Source organism: Kryptolebias marmoratus, linkage group LG9, assembly GCF_001649575.2.
Source record: "Kryptolebias marmoratus isolate JLee-2015 linkage group LG9, ASM164957v2, whole genome shotgun sequence".
NCBI classification, from domain to species: Eukaryota; Metazoa; Chordata; class Actinopteri; order Cyprinodontiformes; family Rivulidae; genus Kryptolebias; species Kryptolebias marmoratus.
The window spans coordinates 8574192-8595891 of NC_051438.1; the positions used below are offsets into that span (position 1 = coordinate 8574192).

General features: G+C 44.6%; 1 protein-coding gene across 2 annotated transcripts in view; it reads right to left on the minus strand.

The window, feature by feature from the left end:
- Positions 1 to 21700, minus strand: part of gpc3 (glypican 3) — a 164609-nt gene that overhangs the window by 59567 nt on the left and 83342 nt on the right. For both annotated transcript variants that reach the window (XM_017419678.2, XM_025006696.2), the window contains exon 3: positions 10612 to 11297. In XM_017419678.2, coding sequence (XP_017275167.1) covers positions 10612 to 11297 — 686 coding nt within the window. The remainder of the gene's footprint in view (positions 1 to 10611; positions 11298 to 21700) is intronic.

Consider the following 21700-nt stretch of genomic DNA (forward strand, 5'->3'; position numbering starts at 1 on the left):
GGTGGCGGGGGGGGGGGGGGGGGAGGGGGGGGGGGGGGGGGCAGCCGAGGCTTAATTCTGCTATGTAATGTTAACGGCTAATTGTGCCCGGCTCGCCTTTAAGTGAGCGGGTTGGCACCACTGCTGCTGAATACCAATGGGGCCTGATAGAGCAGCACTGTACGTCTTCATCCACACACACACACACACACACACACACACACACACCCACACACACACACACACGTGCATGTACTACAGCTTAAACAAAAATCCTTTCACGTGTTATTCACTTGAGTAATGCACCTAAGCCCATTAACATGACACACTCCTATAGAACACACTCACGACAAGTGCACACATGTTCCTTTAAGAACACACACACACTCTTCTTTTGTAAACCAAATGCTGACTCAGAAATGCTGATTGCCCGAAACACAAATTTATCAGGGTTAATATATTCGGGTTCGTCGTGCAACGATGCGACAGCACACACCTTCGTACGGCTCGAGCACGTTTTCTGCTTCGTAAGAACACGCGTTTTAAAATCTTAGTTTTAACAGTTCGCTTTTTCCTCTTTGTGAGCAAAAGTCTTCGCTTTTGGCTCCACTTGTCTCACTTTCGACTGATAAGTCAGATGGAGGTCGAGTGATCGGCTGGTCAAACAATTAAGCAAACCTTTGTTATAAAAAAGTTCAATAAATTGGCATCAGATACGCCTGAGCACAGGAGAACGAGCTCTGGAAACTTTAATGTTTGTTTAATCAAGAACATGGATACGGCTGTGCTCACTGAATCTGTTGTAGCTTCTGTACCAGGCAGGGTTGCCAGGTATGAAATGAGCTATCTTAGTGTCGCTTTAAAATGATTGTATTTTGATCCGAACTATCAAGTGTGCTGAGTGAGGTGGGCTCTCTCGGAGGGCAGAGGTTGTTAGGTTAGTTGCATGTTGGGACTGGTGAACATGTGCACAGAAAAGGAAGAGGACTTGACCCTAAAACTATCTTATAAAAACTGTAATTATCATATATCTGGTAACACTGATGCCAGGCTTTCAACGGGGCACGCATGCAGTCTGGAGCATGGAAACATTTCCATCCAAAATGGCGGATGAAGGGATGTTTGTTTGGACCGACAGTGAGGTCGGGTTGCTGCTACATGCTGAACAGGGTGAGCAGCACAAACAGCACTCTACTATCTGCTGTTGTCACTGTTACTGATCCACTCGTTCACACGCAGAGAACAGCCACTCACTGCAGCCGTCTGTGGTGTTTGATTTCATAAGTTGGGGCTTCCTTTGAAATGCAAACGGTGGGGTCCGAAAACCTCCGCTCTGAGACCTGGGTCCAGAATATCCGCTGCTTTGCGTAAACAAGGCCCCTGAGCCGACCACGAGGCGGGTGCATCGATGGGCGTCCCAGCGTTCTTACGCTCAGACCGAAGGAGCGCCATGACATGTGTCTTTATTTAGCGCGCAGCGTTAATCAAGCCGTCTGTGAAAGCCTTCCAGCGGGAGGAGCGGGGACGATGCCTCCCGGACGTCTGAACGAACGTGGAGGACCAGCTGAGGCACCGGCAGCTTCTCCGAGCTGCTCAGAATACTCCGTCAGACACGAACAGCCAGACAGCTGAGGCTGATGGAGAGGAGCAAAGGAGAAATACGATCCTCACACAATGCAGACTGATGAACACCATGACTAACCACAGCATTACTCCACCGACACTCCTCTACCACGGAGGTCAGGACAGCTACAGGAGCTCCGCCGCCTCGTTCATCTCATGGAAAACTTTCGTCCTTGTGCGCCTGGAGCTGGCGCCGCTGCTCCCGCGGGCCGTGATTAATGGGACTGGAGCGGCAGCGCTCGTCGTTTGTTTGTTCGTGCGTTCCCGGGAAGCCGCGGGGGGACTTGTGGCACGCGGGGGGTAGACTGATTCAGCGTGTTTCCGGATCCTTAAAGGAAGGGGCTCATTAGTGACGTGTTAATATCACCCAGGGCTGGGGCCGACAGAACCAACAGGAGAGTCCGCAGAGAAAGCCCGCGTCGGCGTGAGAGCTCGGAAATATCTGCACACTTTTATCTGCCTCGCCGAGAAAGAGACAGAGAGAGAGAGAGATAGGTGCTGACGTCCGGAAACACACACACACAGAAACACACCTGAATGCTTCTAAACATCTGCATCTCAGGTTCGGTGTTTGCTTGTGAAAAAAAAAGACTGTGCGAACTCCAAACAAATCGATGGAAATGTCTGTGGGCCCAGAACAAACGTGTGATCAGGTTTTTTACACATCATTGTGACCGCAAAGAATATTTTTAGTAAGCAAACAGTTTTAAAAAGATGATACGGTGGCGACGTACCCTGCACAGCTGGATCAACATGCTGGGGCATGTTTGGTGGGTGCTGCTTGTGTTGAAGTTGGAGTCGAGGCTCGGGAGAAGACCTGAGTCAGGACTAAAGGCCGCTTTATACTCCAGGAGAAGGGAAGGAATCGGCTCTCGTTGATGTAGCGACAAAAATCACGTCTTTTGATTTTGTTCTAGCAGCTTCGTCCGCCCCTTCTCGACACAAGGTTCGAGTAGGACTTTTTCTCTCAGGGGGTTTACGCAGAGTATTGAGTGATTGGTCATAAGTTGTTGCGAGCGTGTTTATGCCGAAAAACCGGCGAGCTTTAACCCTCCTGAAGCCCTCGTAACTACACAACCCTCGTAAGGCCACAAGAGGGTTGATGTAGTCGTTTCACTTCAACAGCTCCGTTGTAAGAGCAGCTGGCCAAGGCTGTTAGGAATTACAGCCATCTTTACAACTCTTCCAGCAGAACTGATAAAGACAGTGGAAGAACTAGCGGAAGGAGATAGCACAGTCACTTTGCACGGAGGAAACCCAGGCAACGCTCCATGGCTGTGCTGTCCAGGAGGAGATACGCCTCGGCTGGGCAGCGTGGGGACATGATTCCTACAGTCGCTTGTTATTGTGGGCTGTCTTGTTGGTAAACAGTGGTGGTCTCTTTGTGAAAAATTTGCAAATGCCAAATGGCGTCTCAGTCTGTTAGGTAAAAATGTTTGGTCATGGTAAAGGAAGCAAAAATCTGTACAGGGACTGAAGAGTGGAGACATCTGGTGGTAGGGGTTTCCAAGGAGTTATATGGTAGATCATGACTGAAAACACAAGATCTTGGATACTAAATGAGTTTCCACAGTACGACGGCCAGGCTCAGGCTAACAGATGTGGTGAGTAGTTATATTATCCCCGTCCGAAACTTGGAGCAGAGCTGCATCTGCAAGGCATCATATGAGGTGGTTCAGGCTTCTGGTTAGGACGTCTCCTGGTCACCTGCGCTTGGAGGTTTTAGGAGGAGACCCCAGGGCAGACCAGAACTCGCTAGGTGGGTTAAAGGGTATGCTCTCTAGCCTGGGATCACCTTGGTTCAAGTAGAGTTCCTTGCTGAGAAGAGGGAAGTTTAAGTTTTTCTCCTGAAAAACCTAACCACAGATAAAAGAAAGAAGATGGATGGACGGACAGATGGACGGACAGACGGAGGCCATAAATGAAAATTGCCTGTCTGCCTCTTGCACTGGTGGTCTTCTAGTGTAGTTTGATGAAATCTGGCCCATGTAGGCAAAAACCAGGTCAAACTTTTAAAATCGTCAGACAACAGGAAGTGGTTTTGAGATTCCCAGTCTTTAACTAGTAACTTCAAATGACCAGGGTCTAATTGTTCGATGCTGCACAACCAAAAAAAAATTAGGCTTTAAGTATCTAAAATTGTCTCCTTTGCCCAAAAATTCAGCGTATTCATTAACAGAAACTAAATAAACTACAACAGACATAGCTAAAGGGAGTTGTGTTCGTTCAGCTTTTTGTGCATGCAGGGAGCAAAAAGAAAGCCAAAGTAATTGTGAGATTAATTTGAACCCTAAATGTAATGCTGTTGTGCTTAAAACTGCTAGATTAAATTAAATAAGTTGGGCAATGCTCGAAGAACTCATGCAGGTGCCCCAAGAGGAATATTTGTTGGTTCAACTGGCTGTTAGCCCCAGCTATGAAATCAAAGACACTGACTGGAAACCGTGAGAGTAAACTGCATTAATACAGACAAATGCTGTTAGCTTGCAACTGTAGGCCCACATTTTGCCTGTCAAAAATGAACATAAAAAGAAGTTTTCACCAAGTTATTGTACACACAAAGGTTTTTACTGTTTATTAATGCATTATTATTATTATTATTATTATTATTATTAATATTTTTTATTATTCTTGACATTGAGTAACATTTTATGTCTCTCAGCCGCTACTAGCTCGTGCTCCTTACTGTTAGCTAGCAACTATAACCCATCTTGTTAAGTGACACATAAAAGGAAGCTTCAACCAAGCTGCTGTACACACAATTTTTTACCATTTACAAATTTGTTATTAATATTAATAGTATTTTATTATTATTAACATTGAGTAAAATTAAATGCCTGTTAGCAGCTACTAGCTAGTGCTCCTTAATGCTAGCTAGCTACAGTAACCGGCCTTGTTAAAAGCCAAACATAAAAAGATGTTTACATTGAGCTGCTCTATATACAAATAAAGTTTTTAGTGTTTATTATTATTATCATTATTGTTGTTGTTGTTTTTATTATTATTATTATTATAGCTAACTTTAATGCGTCTTAGCAGGGTTTTTGCTACTAGCTATTGCTCCCCGCTATTAGCTAGCAACTGCTGACCTGTCTTTTGCCTGTCAAAAATGGACATAAAAAGAAGTTTCCACCAAGCTATTGTAGTAATGAAGACAAAAAGCATACTTGATAAAGGACAATTATTCTTATTTTAATTAGCTGAACTACTTTTTATATTCGTAGCTTCTGGCATTTTCTGATGAAACTGTGGGCTACGTGAGCCCTCTGGCTGTAAATTGCCAAAGGAGAGTTAAAATGTGACTCAAACCCGGCGTAATGAGATGAATCTGTTGTGTACTGCATTCAGACCAGTAAAACAGGCCTATTGGATGCAGTCAGAGCTTTACATTTACACACACCTAATTGCAGGAAATGCTTGGATCCAGTTAATGTTTTAGTGCAGAGAATTTAAATATAACAACGGCAGATCGGGCGCAGATGAGCGTCTAATTCGAAACAACGCGTCTGTTTCCCGAGCATTAAATTTAAGGAGACATGAGGAAAAATTGATTTCACAGTTTGCCCCTCGAGGGTTTTTTTTTTTTTTTTTGCGCTAAGCTGTTAAAAAAAGAAAGAAAGAAAAAAGCTGTCAAAAGTAGATGCATGTTGGATTTGGCTGAAGGTGTTACAATACAGATGAAACAAGGGGATCTGTGAGCCCGAAGTAAGGATGTAGAATAAAACACAAAAATAAGGTCTGAGACTCATACCTGAAGAAAGTGCAATGAAAACAGTGCACTTGGATAAAAAAAAATCACTGTTGTAAATCGCTTTTTTGTTTAAAAGATGTATGTGAAACAGCATTTCCAGCCCTTCAACAATGATCTTAACTTAATTAGGATTAATATTCATTATCGTGTAATAATTCAGCCGTTTCCTGAAAACTACATTTCAAGAAACAAGTTGGCGTTAAATCGTTTTTTTTTTTTGTTTTTTTTTTTTCATTTTTTCTGTGTTAAGAATAAAGCCCATTATTTACTAGGTAATAATGATGAAGGATAATAATTAGTGCTTTTGTTTCTTCTTCGAAGTGACGAGTTGGATGGGATCTGCTTGAGAAGGGTTTGAAAAACTAAAAAAAGGTTGCCGTTTGAAGACGTTTTATTGGCAGAAAAGCCTTGAGAGGCTTCAGATGTTGAGTTCAGATCTGAGGTCTTGACCGTGTTCCATTGCTCATGTTGTCTTCGGCGTTTCGCCACTAATCTTGCTCAGATCCGTCATGTTTCCGCCTCAGCCTACCTCCTGTCTTCATTTTCAGACGAGCGGGTCACAGGGTGATGGATGTCTCCTCCACACTCCTCCGTCCTCCTCCCCCCCTTGGGCCCACATTCACACTTCCAACCCCTTATCTTTTATCTTCCTTTTCTTTGTCACTCTTTTTCTTTTTTCTTTTTCTTTCCTCGGTAACAGGTAAAAATAGAGCTTCATAAATCATGCATCTTCTGTCACAGAGGAGAGCAAAAAAAAAACGAGAGGAAAGGAAATAAATGAGGGGATGAAAGGAGCGGCGGAGGAAGAGGGATGCTGAGGGCGAGCGACGGAGGTGGATGGTTTGAAACTCCGGGTGGTGGGGGGTGCGAAGCTGACGGGGGAATAGACTGGCTGCCCTCGCCGTCTCTCTGATTCACCGGACGGACGACGAGCGGTCACCTCCCCAGCAGAGCTACATGTTTTGGGTTCACAGAGGAGACAGGAGAGAGGAGTCGAAACACAGCTCTGCTGCTCCTGAGACCGGCTGGAGACGCCTGCGGCAAAATTCAGATGAGTTTGAGGCGAGCTGAGCGATAATTTTCAGAGAAAACTCAAGCGACAGGGCTTAAGAAACTCAGGCGAGGAAGTAGAGAACCACAGTGAAAGTCGCTGGACATTCTGGACACATTTAGGCTGCGTTCACACTGCAGGCTAATCAGACCCAAATAAAGTTTTCTTTGTCTTCGACCCAGGTGTTTTCAGGATGTGGTGCTGAATCAGAAATATATCTGATGTTTTTTGAACGTTCATGTCTGATGACAGGACGGAGGTCCCTCAGGTCAAAGTCCCTCCACCACACATGCCTCTGCTCAGAGGCAGCAGCCACAGCTCCAACAAAGGTCATCGTGAACATCTGTGCTCTTTTTCTTCTCCGTCTTCTTCCATCTTTCACCATTTGGGTGTCCAGTTGGTCTCCTTCAGAATCGATCCACACACGCTAACACTCGCAGCGTCCAGATTTCTTAGTTTTGCTAAAGATTCTCCAAAGCTAGTGTATTTTTAATACGGTTTACAGTTTCCTTTTAGTTAACCAATTCAGCCAAGTTTGATGACAACAGGAGTAAAATAAAGCCAAACATCAAACTTCAGCTCAGTTTCTGTAAAAGCGACTGAGTTGTAGCTGCTTTCGTGCTTTCTGGGTTCAATTGGATGTGGCGGCCATCTTAAATTTGGCTGACTCCAAAAGGCCTTTCATGTAAGAGTTTTAAACTAAGATTCAAGGCTGTAAATCCCGGGGGGGTTGGAGGGGTCCAGACCCCCCCGATTTTTGGAAAAACAGAGTTTGTTCTCCCCAATCAATCATTTGAGGAACCTATATACTTAATAATAATATTGAAAAACAGAAATCAAATCCACCATTTACTTAGGCATAATTAGGCATTAATGCCTTTTAAAAACTATGTCCCTGTTGTCCCCCCTTAACACACACATACACACACACTGGCAAAAAGCCTTAAAGCCTACTTTTGGCCATTCAGCTGAAGGCGCAATCTAACAAAAACAATGAAATACCCAAACTGCACCACTAGGTGGCACAAAACAACAAACAAACAACAAAAAAAATCCACAAACAAAAAATAAAGAAAAAACTATCAAAATGCAGACACATTGAAAATTTCCTCTCAGTTATTACCACGTTCAGCACACAATCAAAGTTGGCAGTGGCTCAGGGGGTAGGGATTTGTCTTGTAACCAGTAGGGTTGCTGGTTCAAGCCCCTGCTCTGTCCATCTCAGCCATTGTGTCCTTGGGCAAGACCCTTCACCTGCCTTGCCTGATGATGGTGGTCAGAGGGCTCGGTGATGCCGATGTGATGGCCGCCTCATTTCTGTCAGTCTGCCTCAGGGCAGCTGTGGCTACAGTGTAGCTCACCACCATCAGTGGATGAATGAGTGACTGTAGAGTGAAGCGCTTTGGCGTCCTTGGACTAGATAAAGTGTTATACAAGAGCAGGCCATTTATCATTTACCAGAGTTTTATGGTCACAAAATCACGACGGGGTAAAAAAAGAGCTTCCTCCTACAGCCAGAGTGTAACAGAAAAGCTCTGTGACGGTCCTTTAATAGTCAAGTTCGTTCAGGTAAACTCCAAACAAATTTAGTTTCAGGTGACGTGATCGAGTGTCGCCTAATTTGGGATGGCCTCCTGTGACTCTGTGAGACAAAATTAGCCTTTAGAGAAACATTGTCTCTGTCCCTTCAATGTCCCTCACACACACACACACACCTGCATAACCTTTTCACGGAGCGGAACAATACGCCGCCATGGCAGCTTTAATCCCAAGTACTGGAACCAGACTCCACAAACATGATGTAAAGTCAACCGTGGCGTCTTCGCTGGAAACACGTCCGCGCTGGACTCATTCAATTTTAAATAAGGATCTCAAACAGAGGAGGGGGAAAGCTTCTTCCCTCATGTCTACGACTCATGGAAGCAGTCGCCCCCCTTCCTCCTCCTCCTCCTCCTCCTCCTCCTCCTCCTGCTGCAGAGTAAGCGAGGTCAACCTGTGTGTTAATAAATGATGGCTTCTGAGTGGAAACCTGGCCACCGCGGGGATTCAGGGTGTGAGAGTGAAAAGTTCAGCAGATATACACGGGAGCAGAAGCACATCGAGCTTCCATAGCTCCAACGGGACAAAAAAAGCAGGCCTTTTATTTTTCACGAGCACTTTTCTCTGACTTCACACGAGGGCCATGAACTAACCTGGCAGCTGTATTGCAACACACACACACAACAGAGTCATCGCTGCCTGAAAGGAAAAGTTGAGTTTTAACATGCCGGGAGGGCCTGTCTGACTGAACAAACATAATTAAATAAATGCATTAACAGTTAAAAAAAATAATAATAATAAAGGTTATTCTTTATTCCTCATCTGCCTGTGAGCTATAATGACTTTAACTGTAAATCCTGGTTCCCAAGGTACACTACATTGGTGTGGAAAATACAAGAAATAGAAAGCTGGTCTTACATTTAGTTGTGGTTTACTTCAGTGTATAAAGGTCTTGCATGGTCAATATGATTTTTTGTTGTTGTTTTAAATTCATGCCTGATTTTCAGGCCTACAGCACGTTCAAAGAAAGGTGGAGCGGCAGCAGTTTACAGCTAAAAAAGTTATGTTACACAAATAAAAAGGAACTGTAGCTGATGTATTGAAGGAAATCAAAGTCTGTCTGGGTTTAAACACGTTTCTGTTTACTCCTGAAGCTCGTGCTCAGACCTAACCGTGTTCCAGTTGCAAAGTGAACAAAATCAGCAGGATATGCTAATTGTTGTGTTCAGTAACCAGGCTAACTGCTATTAGCAATACAAGTTGTCACCACTGTGTTTCTCTGCATTTAGTGTTTTAAACCTGAGGCAACATGGTTTCTATCAGAGGTACTTCAGTACTTTATGTGTGACTGATTTCATACAAAACTGATCAACATGAAAGTAAACAGATTACTATTGCAGCTGTCACGACTTTTTATGTGCTTTGCAGCCATGTTGATTTTTGAGGTCAAGGTTGGTGAGGAACCTCCAACTTACAGAGTCCGACCTCATGGGTGTTCCAATGGGGTACCCATGTTCCCTGGTACCTATGTTCCCTGGTACCCATGTTCCCTGGTACCTATGTTCCCTGGTACCCATGTTCCCTGGTACCTATGTTCCCTGGTACTCATGTTCCAAGGTACCCATGTTCCCCTGTACTCAAGTTCCCTGGTACCTATGTTCCCTGGTACCTATGTTCCCTGGTACTCATGTTCTAAGGTACCCATGTTCCCTGGTACCTATGTTCCCTGGTACTCATGTTCTAAGGTACCCATGTTCCCTGGTACCTATGTTCCCTGGTACTCATGTTCTAAGGTACCCATGTTCCCTGGTATCTATGTTCCCTGGTACTCATGTTCTAAGGTACACATGTTCCCTGGTACTTATGTTCCAAGGTACCCATGTTCCCCTGTACTCAAGTTCCCTGGTACCTATGTTCCCTGGTACCTTTGTTCCCTGGTACTGACGTTCTCCGGTACCTACACTGTAATTCAGTATTTTCTTCATTTGCATTAAATAAATTTGAAGAGGAAGCCAAGCACCTTTCATGACTTTCATTATTAACCCCAGGAGAACATAGGTACCAGGGAACATGGGTATGTTCCAGTTGATGTTTCTGACACGAAACTCGGAAATTCTGACTTCCTAGTCCAAACTGACTGAATCGTTATTCTAACAAATTCCTGGGACTACACCACTGAAAGGCAGAGTGTGCTTGTTTTTGAAAACCTTCACCTCTCTTACCAAACTCTTCAGGCTGGCCCTGAAATGCTTTGTCTGCGTCTTGATGTGATTTCTGAAAGAACCGAGGTAACACGGGGGCTTTCGAGTCAACCTGCTGCTGTTACATTGGAAATTTCTTTACAGTAAATACTTCTTGGTCTTTAAATCATGTTAATATCACAGATCCAAAAACTATCTTACTGCAGCTGCTTGTGTGACGTCGTCTTAGTTTTAAGAGCTGCTCTGTTCTGTAGAGGCAGAAAATTTGAAGTTATTTTCACTGTTTAAAAACATTCTTACCTCACAGTGTTGTGAATTAATTGAATTATAAGCAGGGAAGTGTTTTAACTTCTGGAAAGTTTTTGTCTCAAACAAACCTCCAAAACCACAGACGCACGCTACCATTTTTATTCAGCGCCTGTTACGGTCTGACAGCTCACTAATGTGTGTTGGTGTTGGATGCTCACCAGGGTGCTGAGGCGGCTGCGGGCGTTCGCAGCGTGCTTTAGAGCCAGTTTAATCATAGACGGCAGTCTAAGAACAACAGCCTCCATGTCCTGCTCCCCCCTCATGCCTCCTGCCAGCTTCCCCAGGCCGTCGATGTAGCTCCTCCAGTGAGGCTGAACCTCCGCTGCTCCCCCCAGGCAGCTCTGCATCACCGCCTGACAGAAGCCTCTGCAGGCTGGCGGGCCCAGCAGGCCCTGACAGTGCGGGCAGTACCAGAGCCTCAGCAGGGCCCGGCTGCAGTCCCTGCCGGGCCGCAGGTGGTTCGTGGTGTTGACCACCTCGATGCCCAGGTTCAGCGCCTGCAGGAAGACCCGTGTCGCCAGGAGGGAGCGGGACAGGCGGGTCATGATGAGCTTAGGGTAAGGGCCGAACGCTCCCGAGTCCTTCCAGGCTCCCCGCAGGCACTCCTCGGACGTGGAGGAGCCCCCGCCCCCCACCAGGCGGCGATAGGCGAGGGGAAAGAGCTTCCCAAAGAAAGCCGCCACCATGTGGTCCACCGAGGAGTCCGAGCCCAGGATGTAGAGAGACATGTCTAGGAAGATCTGCCCCACAGAGCTCTGAGCGCCGGCCAAGAGACCCGGGAACTCCAGTTTCAGAACGGCCAGGGTGGAGTTACGGCCGTGACGCAGCACCAGGTCGAAGGCCTCTGAAAAGACACAAGACAGCAAAACGAGCAAAGAGTCAAGTCAAGAAATACACGGTAAACCCCTTTAAAAGACAAAAGTAAACAAAACAAACAAAAGTCTATCTTCATCTATTTTCTACCAAGAAACCAGCCATGCAAATAAAAAAAGGAATAATGCATTATGACTTGAGACAAAACTGCAACAAAGCTCCTGAAACAGATTAAAAGGGCTCACTTCTCGGGGTTTTGCTTTCAACGAGGGTCTGAAAGGAAAATTCAAAGAGCCTCTTTGAAAAAGAGCAATAACGTCAGCGTATCGGTGCAGTTGGAGAGGCTTGGCTGTGGAGATGTGGGTTAGGAGGAAAGAAAGAAAAAAAATCTGAATCTGAACAAGCATGGGAAGGGAGGGCCGCGTGGCCGACGGGAAGAAAGCCGAAGTAATCAGTGCAGTTTTTGTGCTCCAAAGCCGAGCCTTATCAACAAGGTGGCACGAGACGCGAGGGCTCCGCCGCTGACCCCGATGGCAGGAAGAGTGAGGGCTGAACAACAGAGGGGATTTAAAGCTCCATTACTGAACTTAGCAGGGGAGCCGAGACTCGGAGAAATGAAGCTTTGGACAGGAGAATGGCTGCAGATGCCAGAATCCCGTTTATACAGCAGCAAGGCCACTTAATCACTTTGTTGAGAGTGATGGCCACAAACGAGAGCGTGGGGGGAGGAAACACTGGTTTAGGGGACATTAGAGGGACTAGAGTTTTTTTTATTGCTGCAACAGCTTGCCATTTCATCTTTCTTAGTTGATTCTTTTTCTCTCTCTCTTGCTCGGACAGTTTAATTTCTTTCTTGTCATGCTTCTCCAGGATCAAATGAGGCCTGCCAGCCAACACGCACTTGGGAACAATATAAATCGTCCATGTTTTTGTTGTTTTTTTGGGGGGGCGGGGGGGTTGTAGAACTTTTGATGTGAGCTTTCTGTGTGAAACTGAAAAGATATCTGGAATGAGCACAGCTCTTTAATTGTAGGGAGTGATTATTTTTATTTGAAGACCAAATAAAAGGGAGGAATTTGCGAAGAAAATTGGGATTCTGATGCCAAGCTGTGACTCTCACTGGCCCTTTTGTCGTGGGTTTTTTTTAAAGCGGTTTTGAAGCATTTTAAAGACAGCGAAGTCATTGCAAAAGCTGCAAGAAGAATGTCATTGGAGGCTTTTCCTGTTTTCTCCAGAGTAATCGGAATTGATCATCAAGAGACAAGAACTGTCAGATTCGACCCTGAACAAAAGGTTATTTATCAACACCTCTTCATAAAAAACAAGAAAAAAAATAAATTGTTCTGTAAAAAATATTGTATTTATTATGTAGGTCTGAACAACAACAAAAAAACCCATCAAAAAATATTTTCAAAGCATTTTTTAACGAAGAAAGAAGAAAATTATTCTCCTTGAAGCATGATCTGTTAGAGGTAAAGAACGCCACTTCACTAAAAATCATTTAGTGCTCAGTAACGGAGTTATTAACAAGATAAAGACATCTATTTTGGGGATTTTTCTTTTGTTTTTTTAATACTTTTGGATAATGAAATAAGCCCCAGGTTCGAACTAACCGGAGCATTGTTGGTGTTGCTGAAAAAACAAACCAAACAGGAGGGTTAAAGTGTCAAAACTAAGATTGGCAAAATAACAAAAACAACCTGTGTCTGAAGTGAGCGAGCAAACAGGTTATTATATCTCAGTTTATCATTGTGTTTGGTATGAAATGAGGACCCAAAGGCAGACTCACAACCCGTCTTAACTAATCTGGAGACGACGTCTGCATGATTCTAACAGAATCACCACTAAATGACAAAAATGTCATTTAGTCATTTGTGATGTGACCTAAAATCTCCTAAAACAAATTATGAATGACTTAGTTACTTAGCTCGCTGTGTATTGTTTCATTCTGTGTGTTTGTTTCAAGTAGCTTGACTATTTTAAATGGAATTTGAATCGTTTTTTTTGTGATCCGTTCTCAGTTATGGTAAGCGCCCTCGTTCGTCAGCAAATCCATCCCGTCGGCGGTGACCAGGACCGCAGGCGGCTCCGACGCTGAGGCAGTAATAAGTCTGCTCCGTGGTCACGTTCTGCTGGTTTCAGCTCACTGATGCAACCACTGCTAACACTGGACGTGATTTTTATCAAATGCAGGAAGAGAGTGGAGCATTGAACCTGCTGAGGCCAACAGTGGAGATTTTCTGGTTAAAAATCCATTCGTGAGACTAAAATTAGAAGATAAATGATCAGCCGGGAGCTTGGAGCGGACAGATTGGACACAGAAAACTGAAGACAGAGAGGAAACAAACAACAGGACTTTTTCTCCATTTTCTGTTTGCCTACACTCAGAGCCCACAGGTGGAGCTGATTGAACTTCTGAAGGTAATGGTTGTGGCTTTAAAGCAAACGGGTGTGAAGATATATCCAGCATGTATGCACCACTTCTTCAGTTTCTAAATATTTCACAGATGGGTTTTCTCCTCATTTATCTTTGCTAATTTGGAGTATCATTGTAGAAATATTACTTAAAATCAAATTAGAAATCCAATCCAGAAAGCCGTGTGCCTGTTTCTCTCTTTAAATTTACCCAATTAAAACAAAAAAAGCACTCCCATTTCAGGCGGAGGTGACTGCGGAGGCGTCCGTTTCTCTGATTTAATTCTCAGACCCGACTGCTTTCAGGAGACACGACCTCGAGCCGCGGGAGGGAGAAAAGAGGCGACAACTCTGTGCACAAAATAAATAAAGCAACAAAATAAACACTAAACGACACACATCCTGCCTTCTCCCACAGAAAAACATGACACAAGTTGTACAGTTTGTGTTGTTAGCGATTCGGGAAATGAATGATTGATAAGGTTTATGCTCCAGAGCGATAAAGAAGCCGTCCACATCAACAACATATCAAAATACAGCAAAAAAACATTCTTCTATTGTGATCAATTGTTGCTCTTTTTGTGCTGTTTTACTGTTTCCTCTCAGTTATGAAGCGTTTCAGTATTTATCGATGAAAGAATCAGTGTAAAGTGAGACAAACACAGATGAATTAAAATGATAAAAGTGTTAAGGTTTCTAGGGTACAAATGTTAATGTTCATGTTTAAAATCAGCGGCTGCATCATTTGTGTAAAGCTTTGTGTTTCCTGTCTACACCATTTGAAAAAAAAAATCTAGATTTTTATCACTAAAAAACTCACTTTGTGTGTGGACAGGAGCTGCAAACACAGCAGAAAATCTCAGGTTTTTTTTTTAGCACAGACACAGCCTCAGGTTCCACGAGCAAAACAACAACAACAACAACAAAAGAAACTTTATTGATATAAAGCAGCAGGATCGGGCAGCAAACACCACACAAACATAACAGGGAGGAGAAAACAGGAAAAAACAAGCAGCACGGAGAAAAAAAACCCCAAAAAACCTAGGATCTGACAACTGAGCAGAGAAACCGAGAACAATGTCTCCTGGAAGGAGGGATTACTGATGTGATCAGTTCCAGGAGTGTGGAGCTGAACGAGAGAAAACAACGGCCAGGGAAACAGGAGAACAAACTCAGAAATCACAAAGACTAGTGTTCTGCGGGTCATGTGGAGGGAGCTCACAGGCCGGTTTTGGCTCACAGGCCACCAGTTGATGGTCAGTGCTTTAAACTCCAGCATTTTATGTTTGATCCATCATGAACGCCCGGCCAACCCTCGTCCTGAGGGGCGAACTGCCTTCAGCCCTGGTGAAGGCAGTTCGCCAGGGACCAGGGACGTGCGGTCATCATGACAAGAAAAAAAAATGATGACATGAAATGAATATTAATATTTGTCCACTGATCTTTATGTTTGACTAATTTTCGAACATTTTTATAGTCAAAATCGCTGAAATTGCATAGTTCCTGTTCAAATACAAGAGTGAAACGCGAGGTGAGGCAGCAACAAGACAAGCCTCCCCTCTGATTGCGCAACCCATCACAAACTGCAATTGTCCTGTGCCTGTTGCCGTACCGCTGCATGTCGCCAATATAATGGTTTCTATACCCTGATTTTCCACATTCTGGCTAATGTCTTTAACCATTTATGTTTAATGTTTGTTAGTGACATATTTAGTTTTGCTAATGGGACATAAAACCACGGTGAAAAGGCACAGGGTGAGGCAGGCAGTACTCTGCCGCACTGAAGGGGGCGCACGTGAGCCAACGGGAGCTTGTTGCTGCTGTCCTTTTAGGCAGAGGCCAGTGACAGTCACGTGCACTGCTGCCAACCGTTAAGTTTTGTGTTTTGCTCCGTCGGACTGCCAAAATGGTATTTTTAACGTTTTTTCTTACCTTTTTTTAAATACGTACCTTACGTGTGTGTGAGAGAGTGTGTGTGTGTGTGTGTGAAGAACGCTGATGAGATATGAAATAACCAGCAGCCAACTGAATAAGCTACCCTTTTGGGTTTATATATTTGTAAATCTGACTCTAAAGGAGTCAGTGCCTGACCAACCATGAACCTCACCGCACGTCACTGGCGGTCACGTGGTTGCGAGCCATTCGTTTTCGTTTCCTTTCATGTGGCGAGAAATGTAGAACAGCCTCATATGTCTGAGAGGTATCCACATTATACATATTGTGTGTTTTTTAGCGAAAGGTGGGAAAATAGGCTTGTTTTGACTCTCATTGCTTTAAAACAAGAAGCAATAGATGTCCGTGAGTCGGTACAAATTCAGTTATTGTTCACTCCCCTAGACCACACGCTAATTAAAATACTACTTGTAGGAAATTAAAACAGACTCTAATCATTTTGATGTACCAAAAATGCCTGAAATTTAAAAAAATGTAGATAGAAAAATTCTTTTTTTTACAACTTTCCACTTTGCAGCACATTAATGTTCTTTCATTTTACTGGACAAAGAGACTGCGAGTCCACAGTTTAGTGCTCATTTATTGCTCAGCAGGAATTTGCCCTTGCTCACAGAACATTTAAATATTTTGCCTTGCAAATAGATTACATTTTTTTAGAAAATAAGGAGCAATATAAAGTTAAATTAGTCATGAATGTCAATGGCCATGGAGTCAGCGCTTCCAAAGAATCTTCTGATTTTGAGCAAACCTGTAAATCACCTGAGTTTGACAGAAAGCCACTGCTGATGTAAGGTATTAAAATGCGCGCAAGTACGACGCGAAAGACCCGCACGCTCACTCGCTGGAATAGCTGTGGGATGAAAGAAGATGAAGAACGGCCCGAGCGGCGCGCATCTGTTTGGGCTTTCCGCCTCTGCCTGTCCTGCTGCGTCTGGAAGCACCTCCCTCTGTGATCAGTGAGCAGACAGATGTGCAGCTTCCCCATCTGAGACAGACCGAGCGGCCCCAACATGCAAAATTAAGAGACCTAGTTGGAAACAAAGTCCTGCTCTCCCGGTCAAAGACAAAAAGAAGCCTCTCGTATTTGGTTATTGATTGCAAACTGTGGGCAGAATAAAGAGCTGTTTGCTTGTCTTCTTCTCGCTTCGCCTAAAACCTGCCTACAGGACCAGACCCTGTAATTCAGCTGCTATCTCTCTGGAACCACAAAGAGGACAGACACTTTGTAATGTTAAAGAGAAAGACTAGAGGGCTCTTCATAAATGTAATTCAATGGCTCTGAGTGGCCGGGGTCAACGTAAGAACCCATTTCCTGCTCATGGTGCTCACTTTCTGTCGTCAGCGAGAGCCTGCGTAGGATCAGGTGTCTTTTAATGGAGGAGAAAGGAGTTTTTTATGCGGAGTAGACCTGTGACATGTCAGATAAAGCTGCGCGAGGTCAAGAGCGCCCGTTACCAGAGAAGGGGGTTCGCACAGAATCAGACTGGGTCACGCTTAAAATTAGCAGCGTTCATTTAGCCAGTGCCAGAAAGCGAGGTCCTCCTGAGATTGAAGGCTTCTCACAGACACGTCAGGCCGAACGGGGCGGAGGGAAACGTCTCCGCTTGTTCCATTTTACCTCCATCAGGATGCCACGCCGGCCAGATAATCTTTACTCCGAGGATTCAAGGCCTCTCGGCTTTCTGCGCTTATCAGATCTGCGATCCAGACATCGACGGGTACTCAGTCATGCGATGGCATGTTGATCTGGCAACGCTGCGTACCACCGCAAATGTGTTCATCGTATTATCAACTTTCTCTGCAGATCGTGTTATTAATCATCCACGGTAACATACACATGCCGTCAAGCAACGTACATTTCTGGTTGTCTCCGAAGAAGGGAGGAAAAAAAAAGTGGATGAATTTGTGGCAGATTATGCTCACTGACCAAAAGGTGAAGCATCCAGACAGAGTGGTGGAAATGAAATGAAACTGAACGGCTGCAAGGTCATGTGACTAAGATAAGATTACAATATCAAATCAAATGAATAACAGACTTGGCTATATGAGAACAGCATCCTCCCTCAGGCCTGGGAACTGCTGAGGAGTCATACAGCTTCTTCAACATCATGGCTCAACCTTTGGAGCACGTCCTCGAGATCCAGCAGATCGTCACTGGGACGCCCAAGCTGATCCCACAAATATTCAACAGGTGAAAGACCAGGACCAGGACCTGGACCAGGACCTGGAGGCCACAGGACTGCCTTGACATGAAGCAGACAGGTCTTCTGCAGACTTGTTTGTGGACCGGCGAGGTCTTGTTGAAAGATGCAGGATGTCAGTGACGTAAGCGTTGTGGCATCAGGGTCCCCTGAATCAGACTCTGTGATTCCCCACATCATAATGCCAGAAGCAACACCTGTGTGTGTCTCTACAGCATTGATAGGATTGGCCTTCTCCCCTTGGTGCATTTATTGATGCAAAAAAATGAACATGAACATGATCCAACACCACTCCAAATGCAGCCATCTCTGCTCTGATGTTCAGGGGGCAGCTTCCACATGAAACGGTGAACCCGTAGTCCGGCTGATGCCAATAGTTGAAGCGCAGAGTCGGATGATTCGGGGGGTTGTAAGGAGTTCAGTACCTGGGTAATGTTTGGTGCCCAATACAATGAACCTCCCTCATGGTCTTTCTTAAGATTTTACAACACACAGTATGTGGGTGTCCTTATGCTACCGTTGGCCTCAACAATGTCTCACCGGGACATGTGTAAACCCAACATGGCAGACATCTACGACCCCCCCCCCCCAGCATATTTGCAAACCCATAATGTGAACCCTATCAAACTCTTTCAAGTGTTACCAGTGCTGTCTATGAGGCATCCTCTGTTTCTGCTGACCTTCAATTAATGTGTGTCTCTTACTGTTGGACACTCCAGCAACTGCCTGATAACACCACCCCTCCAGTTGTCATGCCACCACCTATACCCCTCTGGTGCCCTGTTTGAAATCTGCCAGCTCCTGGAAAGCTAAATCATTTACGTACCCCATCATGGGTCTATACGTGGACCATTCCTTCTCTGCGATTCATTTTTCTTTTTTGTTTTTGTCAGTGAGTGAATTCATGACTTCCAAAAGGCTCCGAGTACCCAGACCTCTGACATAAAACAGGCTTTCACGTAATCAGACACACCGTGTGGCTCGTCAGATGATCAGGCGCAATGTTAAAGAGGCAATCAGTTTCAGCGGCACATCGCTCGGCGTCTCCGAGCGCACCGGATTTGACTGACCGCTGACTGGGGCTGACGCTGCGGAGGCAGACGTGCAGCATGCTGCCTCATCCATCAGTGGCCCATGCACCCATTATCCCCCCCAGGAGAAGAAAACATCAATAAATTACCAAGCCAATGAGACTAATTCATTTGGGTGATGGAGTTTCACCTCTAGTTGACACCGAGACTGATGGAGAAGTGGCTGCCACCCGTAATAAAGCACCGCCCGTCCCGGACACAGAGGGAGGATTGGCAGGATAGTCAGTTTAGATGAAAAGGAATTAGAGGGTTAGAGATCCAGAGCACTGTGATATGGCTGAACCATCATTACAAACGGGGTTATAACTGGGCAACATAAAAATACCCTCCCAGCAGCTTCATTTCAGTCTCGATTGAACCAAAGCAAAATTGACTGTAAGTAATATGCTGTCATATCGGACACAGTTTCACTCATAGCAACCTGGCAACCCGAGATGTGCTCGACCCAGCGTCCCCTCTTCTTGTGGGATCGTCTGATCCGGAGCCTCGGGCCGTAAGGACGGCGGCAGCGAGGCAGAGCGGGGCCGGGCAGGGCGGGATGGTCCGATTCCCGGAACAAAGCAGACAGGATGCCCGTAAGGCCCAGATAGCATCACCAGCAGACCGTGAGGGCCAATGGACAGCGGGGTACAAATGAGCCATGGATTAGGTTACTCCATCTGTTAGAGAGCATGTCATATCACACACACACACACACACACACACACACACACACGTAAACAGTCCTACACACTGCAATCATAGTGCACAGCAGCAGCCAGGTGGTGACAGCGTGGGCGAACATTTGGCAGAGCGCAGCGAGAGGTTAAGGTGTGAGTCAGGTGGAAGGACTTGCACCACGCACTCTCAGATTTCTGTTTTTGTTCATTTGAGCTGCCAGAAGAAAATTATTAATAATAATAATAAGAAGAATTCAGAGCCAGATAAAGTGAGAAACATCCCCAACTTAGAGAGAGTTAACTCCGCTTTTCTAAAACATTTTACCACGTCACATTTTTTCCGTTTCTAATTCCACTTTTTTTTTTTTCACTCAGGGATTTCAGATCCTGTTTTTGCTGCTTTCGGCTCAATGTCTGCTGAGAGCTGGTGGTGCGGGAGGAAAACCTACGGGGCTTCGATACGAGAGGCATTCGCTCCCGTCATCTAAAACACCACATCTGAGAAAGCCCAACAAAAATACTGGTTCCACTTTCAAACAACAAATGTGCAACTAGCCACATCATTTTTTTTATTTCATGTGTCTCTAACAACTGCATGTTCTGCTGTTTTAGGACTCATAAATCAAAACGTTCAGCTAATTCAGGTGATGGAGGCTACGTCATTTTTGTTTTGTTTTAACTTCAAAATCTAATACAAAATACTCTTCAAAAATTGATATCTTCTCATAGTAATACACTGAGACCAGCATCCTTTTTTCTTCTTATGCCATGTTCATTTTTTTTTTGCTACTAATAGCGTTTAACTAGCCTTTTGATACTTTTAACTTCTAGCTAGCTTTTTATTACTTTTAGGTTTTGTTTGTTTGTTTGCTATTGTCCTGCTTTTTTAGCTTTAACAACTCCAAGGACAACGTTTTGGTTAAAGATTTAGTTTTCACCAAATTTGAGTCTTGTTGGGCCTTCTGCGGTAACCAGATTAGAGGTTCCCCCCATTAATAAATGTAACTCCTGAGAACAGACATTTTACTAACTCAGTTGTTGTTTTTTAATTATTATATTTAGCATTTCCTCTACAAGAACTCCAGTTTCCGGCAGACCAGATCCCTTCTGCTTCCTACAGCAGGACGATGCTGCATGTGTACACGTCACCATGTGAAAGTTTGGATTTTGAACGGAAGCAAGCTTTTTTATCTCCCACTCTCCGATTTGCATCCGTGTCCAGACTGGTCCAGATTGACAGGGCAAGCGCCATTTTTCTGCGCCATCTCGGCACAACACTTTTGCCTCTGCTCTCCACTTGCTCATTCATTAAACCCCCGCAGTATGTCCACCCGGCTCTGCTCCTGACTCATAGTGCTGACCCACCAAAGGCAGGCGATCCAGTAGTCCATCTCAACTAATCAGTCTTAGAAAAACAAACCAAAGAAGCTATAACTAAGTCAGTTTTACAGGTCTTGAGTTATAATCTGATAAGGTAGTAGCTGAGAGCCTTCCTCAACACATACTCCGAGCACGAACACATCTTTGCTTCGAACTTTGGCCTGCAGGGCGATGAGCGACAAGCATTTCTTCATTTAAAAGAGCTTCTGCTTCAGTCAGGATTGGCTGATTGCAGGTAAACATCACCTCATTTACCTGCTTCCAAAATCACAGCAGCTGACAGCCGATTTATTTGTTTTGACCCATCTATCTAAGTTATCTAAATGTACTAAATTTTACATTTAAAAATTGAGGTCAACCTTTTAGGCATTATCAAAATGTAATCATGAAAAGTGAAGCTGATAGCGCTGGACTTCATTATACTGTGATATTTAATGATTTCGCCCCGAGGCTCAATGCAGGTCCTATCTGTGCTACAGATGATTGAACGCCTGCTGCAGCTCCAAGCACCAAATCAACCATATTTTCTCCAGAAAATCAACATTTACAATCTAACCGATTTCATATAAAAGGCTCTGAAAGAGGAGCCTTAAGGTTTTACATGTTTCCCAGGTTGTAGGGGCTTTGTATGTGACATTTTTTTAATCTTTTATCTTGTTGTCATTGCAGTAAAAAAGGGGCATAAGGATGGTTTGTTGAATTTCCGATGTGATGCTTCTCTGTTTTTGCTTCTTT